The sequence below is a fragment of the Lygodium microphyllum genome, chromosome 18 (assembly GCF_053477565.2).
Source record: "Lygodium microphyllum isolate KBCC chromosome 18, Lygodium_microphyllum_v1.1.10, whole genome shotgun sequence".
In the NCBI taxonomy this organism is placed as follows: Eukaryota; Viridiplantae; Streptophyta; class Polypodiopsida; order Schizaeales; family Lygodiaceae; genus Lygodium; species Lygodium microphyllum.
The window spans coordinates 108,489,669-108,498,504 of NC_141152.1; the positions used below are offsets into that span (position 1 = coordinate 108,489,669).

The 8,836-nt window shown below is 37.3% G+C and overlaps 1 protein-coding gene across 1 annotated transcript in view; it reads right to left on the bottom strand.

Moving 5' to 3' along the window:
• Positions 1–1,391, bottom strand: part of LOC148021248 (ABC transporter B family member 1-like) — a 145,488-nt gene extending 144,097 nt beyond the window's left edge. Inside the window, exon 1 of the mRNA XM_087699091.1 lies at positions 864–1,391. Within this exon, the coding sequence (XP_087555217.1) occupies positions 864–1,196 (333 nt within the window). The 5' untranslated portion in view covers positions 1,197–1,391. The remainder of the gene's footprint in view (positions 1–863) is intronic.
• Positions 1,392–8,836: the final 7,445 nt, after the last annotated feature.

Below are 8,836 nucleotides of genomic sequence, written 5' to 3' on the forward strand. Positions count from 1 at the left end.
TCCGAAATGCATGGCTGCATGGTCTGCCGGCTTGGTGTTTGGGATTAGGACTGGAAAACTCATCCTTTCAAGAGTAATCTGAAGAAAAGTGTGCATAGAACTTGGAAAGGAGCTACCTGCTGAAATCAGGGACCACAGATGCATTGCCAATGCATGCGTGCAGGAGAATGATTAAGAGTGGAAGGAAGAAAGTTGATGTTCAAAATCTGATGTACACTGAGTCTGGGACTGAAAGTCTAATACTGAATCTTGAGAAGAAGAACAAGCTCCTTCAGCCCCACTAAGGGGATCTGTCAGAATATCTGAAAATATTGAACTGGTCAGACCAGCAACATAAATGCTGGTCAGCCTAATGATGGATAGATAGGTCAGTCAGTGTAAATTAATATTGGTCAGACCCTCTCTGAGTGTTGAAGCAACTACAGCTGGTCAGCCTTATAACGAATAGATAGGTAAGTCGGTGTAAATTAATATTGGTCAGACCCTCTCCGAGTATTGAAACAACTACAACCAGTGCAGAATAGTGCGCTAGGACAGCTGAACAATAAAAGCAACCCGCATTGCTAGATCAGCAGTTAGACCAATGATTTTACACTAACATTGTAGTCTAGTGATCCATCCTAAGCTACATAGTGGGAATAATTCACAGAGAAACCTCTCAACTGCTTAATTCATGCGGTCAAAGCAGAATCTGAACATAAGAAGCTTGATTGTGATTAATTTACTGGTAGAAACAGTGTCCTCGTGCCAAGCTCAGCGATAGCTGGGCTGGTCTGCACTCTCAAGGAAATCTTTGGACTGCAACTTAACTAGTCGACATGTGCCATTAATGAGGGAACGCTCTCCGAATGCTTCTGGCTCACCTTTGTAATCTCCTTGCCCAAGGCCTTGGGTTCGTAGGCAAGGGATGCAGAGGCATTGATCAGCCTCCCGAACAGGATGAAGAAAGCGGGCTGAATGAGACCGAAGCAAATACCACCAAGAGTCCCACCTGCCATAAGGAGGAAGTCCAGCCCTTGTGCATAAGTAAAGAGCCTCCACAAGGGGGTTGCAGTGATCACCACCGATTCTTCCTCCTGACTTGCTGCTGTGCCAATGGCCTTAACCTCTGCAGGCAGTGCGTCCTCTTTGTGATCATGATGAGAGGCTTCAACACGAGCTAGGTCATGCTCAGGGCTGCTGGCTGGGCTGGCCATAGCTGAAGCCAAGCAAATGAAAGATGTTTGCTGTGTCTCTCTGGGGGTGACGGGTCGTGAATGATGTTTGTGCTGTCTCTCTCTGGATGACGGGTGTGTAGACAATGGTGCGGCTTATACTGAGAAGCCGGGTGCAAGGGCAAGACACTGGCGCAAGAGCAGTCGTGACTGTGATGCCGGGCCGGCCAGCTCGCGTCTATTTTCTTTCGCCCCTAATACGCAAACCCTCATGCATGATGCATGCATGAGATTTGTCGAGATGCTCCCTTGGCCTTTTGGATAAATTCCTTGTGGATAAATTCCTCATGCATGATGCATGCATGAGAATTGTCTCGATTCTCCCTTGGCCTTTTGGATAAATTCCTTGTGCTCTGCTTTGTCTTATCGACAGCGTGTCGGTTGGATAACCGGCAGATGCCAGTTTTGGGGGTCCCCAATATCCGAACGTTTATATTTTAATAGATAATGAATATTTTATATTTACAATAATAAGTACAATATAGGAGATTTTAACGTACTGATGATATTGTAATGGAAGTATATTGGTATTGCTGAGATCATGGTGAGAGGTTCAAACCTTGAACTAGGGTTCACCATATTAGATTTGGGTTTTATTGTTTTATACAAAAAAAAATTAACTAACTTCAAATTGCAAAAAAAATTTCTAAGGCATGATGGGCAACATCACCGGCGCCTCCAAGTGGCCTGTCATAAACGACAAACCTGACACCAAGTTTTTTATCCTAACCCCTCCCTTGGGTTCCTAAGGTCCTCTGTCACTCAGGCAAGGGCAACGTTCATGAAAATTCGAGGTTTAATATGAAATGAATTGCAAAAGTTTCAAAAATACTATTAAAATCTAAAAAATAAAGTTTAAAATCATGGACTTGACTACAAATTTTAGTTGCAAAAATGACTAATGCATTTAATTTGATACAAAAATCTCATAAAAAATTTTAGGTAAAGGTTTAAATTTGAGTTAAAGGTTTTGAATCTACTAAAAAAATGTTTTTCATGAACACTGGGTGAAGGAGATGGGATCAACATCCAAAAGGTAGTGTGTGTATATTTGGACAATCCAATTACCTAGGCAAAAGCACTAACCCAGCACCATGCAACCCCTAACCCATGCAAAAGCACTAACCCAATGTCATGTGACCTTGTAACCTATACACAATGAACTCAGGATCCAAACTCATGGCCACCTCATTTGCACACTACTATTTATCCATTGAGCTATAGTTTCTTGTGAAAATTTGTAGCCCTTTTTAAAGCAAATAGTAATTTCAAACCATTTTTCTACTAATATATCACATCAAGTCATCACATCACACAAGCATTATTACTTTTGCACAAGTTACTCTTTTTGACACATGGACAGGAGATACGTGCCTTTGAAATGCGTATGTGATTCCCAAGTCATTGATCCCGTCACTTTGGGGAGAGTTTGGGGATCTCTCCCATGTGCAAGATAGTCAACAAAACACATACTAATGCACATGCTGCAAGCGCCCACATGGCACCCACCAAGTATTAGCTAAGAGAGAGGATAGGAACCATGCTTGGGTCTCTTCCATGGCTCAATTAGGATAGCTCACAAGGCCAATGAATACTGGAGCAACGAGCTTGATTATAGTATAACCCTCCTCCTTGAAGGAGAAATATCAAAGCTTAATTAGAGTCTAACCTTCCTCCTCGATGGACTCTCGAAGGAGCAACAAGCTTGATTAGAGTATAACCCTCCTCCTCGAAGGAGAAATAGCATAGCTTAATTGTACTAGGACCATCCTCTTCGATGACAATCCCAAGGAGGATGACCAACCAAGCATTCTAAGCGAGTAATAGCCCAATCTTTAACAAACACATCATATGAGCATAAATGTCCAACAAAATGAGGCACCTGGCAAGACTTTAACTCACAAACTTACAACCATGAACCCAAGTTTCAACCGTTAGGCCATCAGCCTTTGTGATAAGCATTGTCATACTTAGATATAGCTTCTTAGAAGTAGGATGAAATTAGAGTTATGTAGTACAATGATATAACAATGGAATGAGATGTGTGTTCACCCCCACTATTGCTCACTACTAGTCACACACACAAAGCATGATCAATTATATGTAGAGATGTAGACAAAACAATAGATAATGTGAGACTTAAAGTGATATAAGATAAAGATAGCAAGTGCAAACCTCACTAAAAGATAGATAGGTGCCAATGATTAAGAAGTGAAACAAATATCAATTCTTGTTTTTTAAAGTAGTAACATTCTCCCAAAAGGGAAAACGTAGAGGTAGCCAAAAAAACGAATAGCATAACACAATAAGGTGTTTTTTTACACATCGAGGTCAAAATGCCATTGAGTGTTTCATGTCTTAGAAGAGTGTTGGAAGTTTTTTGACTTAGTATCACAATGGTTCAGACCAAATTGAAACTCTCTAAGTTAACTAAAATCTATCAAGACACATAAAGCATTAATTTATCTTCTCTTTTGTATAGCTTTTCATTAACTAGTTATTTTCTCATTCTCTCTCCTCTTTTCATTCTATTTTTAAGATCTCTCTCTCTCTCTCTCTCTCTCTCTCTCTCTCTCTCTCTCTCTCTCTCTCTCTCTCTCTCTCTCTCTCTCTCTCTCTCTCTCTCTCTCTCTCTCTCTGCTATGGTTGAAGTACACTCTTGGTTAGAGAAAATTGAATCACTTGGAGTTGACCTAGTCCCTAAGAAATGTAAGGTTTTGCTTTTCTTTCTCCCGTGTTCACATTTCCTCAATAAATACATCATCTCCTCTATTTGTTTTCTTTCTAGAATTATGCAGGCATCCTCAAGTGTGTTCCTTTAGGTTTATTGCTCAAGTACACTCTCTTTACCTTTGCTTATTTATCTAGGAGATACATATCTTACCTTCTCTTTTTCAATGTTCACAAAAATCAAGGTTTTGTGTCAAATGAGTTAAAAACTTTCTAAAAGAATCCTTCAAAACTTTAAGCGGAGCATCTAAAACTTCAAAATGGAGAAAAACATTAGGTGTATGACACATAATGCATATACATGTGTTAAGGATACCATTAACCTTCACAGTCCAACAAAATGTCAATCGTTCCGATCTAATAATGTAAATTGAAAAAAAAGGGTGTCATGGATGATGCCTTATGAGCGACTCGGGGGATTCACTATATATATATTCTCTATATAACGTGCGTTCATGGCCTATTTATAAATATCCTACTCTATGAATTTTTCATGAATAAAACACAACCCTTTTCTATTCAATCTGTAAGTAACCCCTTTATATGGCACCCTTCTGTATGTAAAAAATGTATAAAATCAGTGTTTTAAAGACCCCTTATTTTGAACTCACGTTATATATACATATATTCATGAGTGATCCCCCGGAGATGAGCGAGCACACACACACACACACACACACACACACACACACACACACACACACACACACACACACACACACACACACACACACACACAGAGAACAAAGACTTAACAAAGTCTCGTGGAGAGAAAGGTCCACAAAAGACATGCTAAACATTTTTTATCTCCAAGTATTGTATTATATCGATAGCTTTAGTTGAGTATTGGATCTCCATTAAATATCCATTGGTATATAATCTTGCAATTAAACAAATTTGACTTAAGTTTGATAATGCATAAATCTAGTTTGTTTTGGGCATGTCAAAATATTCTATTAGTTTTAGACCAAACAAAGGAATAAGAATCTTGATGAGGCATTTCTCTAAACTTTTGCTATTTTGTCTTTTCAACTTCTAGTGTTTAGATATTGGCTTAGAAACATGTAACATCTCAGCATCCAAGTGGCTTAATCATAGCCAACCTAGAACCTTAATCTTAGCCACATATAATGATTTTTTTTAAAAGAGAAGAGCTCAACAATGAAGTAAAGAGTTTTTGACAACATATATGTTTTTGCTTGTTTATAATTAATTATGTGGGCAATTTTCTTTCTTTGCCCAATTTTGTAGTAAGTTATGATAAAAATGACTTATGGTAATCAAATTGAGCCTTGAAAAGTAAGAATTCAACTTGAATAATGATATAGAGTCCATTTTCACCCATGAGTTTTTCTTTCCACTTTCAAACAACTCGAAATATGTATTGAGCCTATCATATATGTGATGTTATGCTTATTATAGTAACTAACATTGTCTTTAAAATTATGAGACTAGATTCATAAATTCCATCATTATTAAATGAAGTTAGTATGAGGTTAGTATACAATGTAATTAGTGTGATGCCATCAAGATATTTCAAAACAACTTCATTCATTGAGCATTCAACCATATCCAACTAAGTGGAAAACCATTCTTTAACTTAAGTTTGATATTAGATTAATCTACTTTGTTTTGGGCATGTAAGAAGATTCTATTAGTTTTAGACCAAACAAAGGAAACAAGAATCTTGATGAGGTATTTCTCTAAGCTTTTGTTGCTTTGTCTTTTTGACTTCTAGTGTTTCGATATTAGCCCAAAAACATGTTAGATCTCAGCATCCAAGTGGTCTAGAACCTTAATCTTTGCCACAATTGATTATTAGAAAACAAAGAGAAGAGCTCAATAATGAAGTAAAGAGTGGTTGACAAGAGATATGTTCTTGCTTGTTTATTGATGTGAGCAATTTTCTTTTTGCCCAATTTTTATTGAAAGTTATGGCAAAAATGACTTATGTCAATCAAATTGAGCCTTGAAAAGTAAGAATTCAACTAGAATAATGATAAAAAGTCCATTTTCACCCATGAGTTTTTCTTTCTACTTTCAAATAACAAGAAATGAGTATTGAGCCTATCATGTATGTGTTGTTATGCTTATTATAGAGACTAACATTGTCTTTAAACTTATGATTCATAAATTCCATCATTATTAAATGAAGTTGATATATAATGTAACTACTAAGCATGATTCCATCAAGAGATGTTAAAAAAATTTCATTCATTAAGCATTCAACCATGTCCGACCAAGTGCAAAATCTTTCTAATGAATTGAAATGCATGTCAAATGATCTAATGTAACATGCCAATAATGTAGTACTATAACAAGTGCATCATTAGGGCCAAAAACGCTTCAAAAATGGCACTTGTAAGAAAGTGATTAAGTTGCTAATTAGTTGAGGTTTAGGATGAATAAAACCTCTAAATTTGGTTGTCCAGATGTGATTAATGAGAGAATATTTGGTTCATTGAAGAGGTCGGCCATTAATTGCCCTCATCTTTTAATCCAGGTCAGGGGTCACCTTTTCGGCCGTTTATTGTCTTGGAACTCGAGAGATTTTGTATTTTCGAGATTTTCATATGAACTTCGCATTTGTTTGCTCCCGCGTTTTCTTTCTACACACTATTCTCTTTTACCATTCCTTTTGTTGCACTTGCTTCCTATCACTGTGAGATTCTTGCTCGGTTCATTTGCTAGAATGTCTAGCAATACTACTTCAAATAACACAGGCGCAAGCACACGTAAATAAAGCTATCTATTCAGCTAGATCCGATTTACACATCTTGGAGAAGTATACATCATCGAGTATTGATAGATGAGATTGAAGCCAACAGGTTGCGAACACAAGGAATGAAGCATATAGATTTGTGGGTGGATGGAAATATTTATCCCAGGGATCCTTCTACAGGTAAACCACCTCCTTTTTTGAATGTCCATGACTATATAAGATATGCTGGAAAAGGTTACAATGGAATGCTTGGCTACTGTATGAGGTTATACTCTGCATCTTACACATATATAGCTCAAATGCACGAAATGAAAAAAGCACTAGAAACTACACAAACAAATATTTTAGAGTTGACAAGTCAGATTGATATTTTGAAAAATGTTAACAAGTCATTGCAGGATAAGCTAACACGCTTGAGAGAAACTCCAGCAGGATTTAGAGAGAGGAAGAGACCATTAAAAAATATAACCAACTTGTGTGAGAGAGCAAAGAAAAGGAGACTAAATCTTACAAAGAAATATGTCTCTAACATACTAGGCATAAATATCCGAGAGAATGAGTAAAGAATCAAACTTTTGAAGGAAACCATGAATAAGAAAGATATTTTGAGGATTCTTAAGTCATCCGAAAATGTGGATTTGAGAGGTCCAACTCTCAAAGAGTTAGTGAAGGATTTAAAAGGCACAGTGAAAGCAAATGAAATCGTAGAGACATGTGATACTGTGGGTATAAGTCGAAAAGGTTATCGTGCTATCTCTGGATTATGGTTTAAAAATCTTAAACGCAATAGGGTAACTATATTTGGATTGCCCCGAGCCCTTGCAGTTTCGACTGCAAGAATTGCCATGAATCGCAAGATTCCACATGTTTTTGGAGATTACATTCACATTGAAAGGTCTATGTCCTATGAAAAACAAAAAAAACAGGCAGTTTTTTATTACAATGAGTTTAACAATATATGGGTTGATCTAAAAAAGGTGCAAATTGCAATGGTTCACATGTATAAAATCACAGTAGAAGAAAGTTATGGTGTTCTAAAGTTTGCCTTGAAGTTGGATGAAGCACAGATTCAAAAGGGACAGAAGATGGAAATAATTAGCATTTGCCTCATGAACATGGCATTGGACCATGGCAATGGTGAGGGCCAAGCTCCATTGCATAAGAACCCAATCCGAGATGGAGATTTGGTGGATTGGTGCAGCCCAGGTACCAATTGAAAATCATCAAACGTTGAAATGGTTGTTCAACCATACAGGTATTCCAAATATCATTAAGTCTCAAAGTGAAGGCGAAATGTTGGTAGTTGATGGGGTTGGTAAATTTAATGTGGAATGGCATATGAGTGCTGATTTGAAAACTATCAAATGTATGCTTGGAATATGTAATGGTGCAAATGCAAAATATCCTTGCATTTATTGCATGGAAAGTATTGGATCCAAAGATTGGAGTAGTTTGCGACCAGTAAGAAGAGCCCCAAATAGAGACTCTATAGATTTGAGTAAATTTAAAAACATAGAAGACATCTGGGATCCCATTCTTTCCATCTCTCTTAAGAATGTTCATATTTGTACTTTGCATGCAGAGATTAGAATAATCGATAAGCTTCTCAGGTTGCATCTTGACTACGCATATTCCATTAAGCCATTATCTTTATCAGATGAGTGTATTGATAAATGCGAGGCATTGCTATCGAAAATGGGATTTCATGGGGGGCAAGTTCACTTGAGAAAGGATCCAATACTTTCAGGAAAAACAAGAGATATCTTGGCCGATGTCTCTATGGGAGGCTCAAAAGCTAGACGATTCTTAGGAAACCATTCAGGAAGGCAGGTGAATGCGGCTTGGGAGTGTTGAAGAGAGCTATGTGAGATCACAACAAATGTTGCAAGCACGCCGAGGCTTGCGTTTCTTAGAATGGAGGTCTGGATACACCTTGATGTTTTTCTGAAACTCCTCATGCAACATAAGACAACATATACATATGCGGAAGAGTTCAAAAGATCAATCACAAAGCTTGTTCAGGCGATAAAAGAGGCATGGGGAGAAAAAGATATCACTTTTTATCTGGTAAAGTAATAATTATTTAATATGGGCTTATTTTGATAGGTTTTTCAATTGGTATAAAATTAGTGTTACTTTGTATTGCAGCATATTCTTCATATTCATGGAC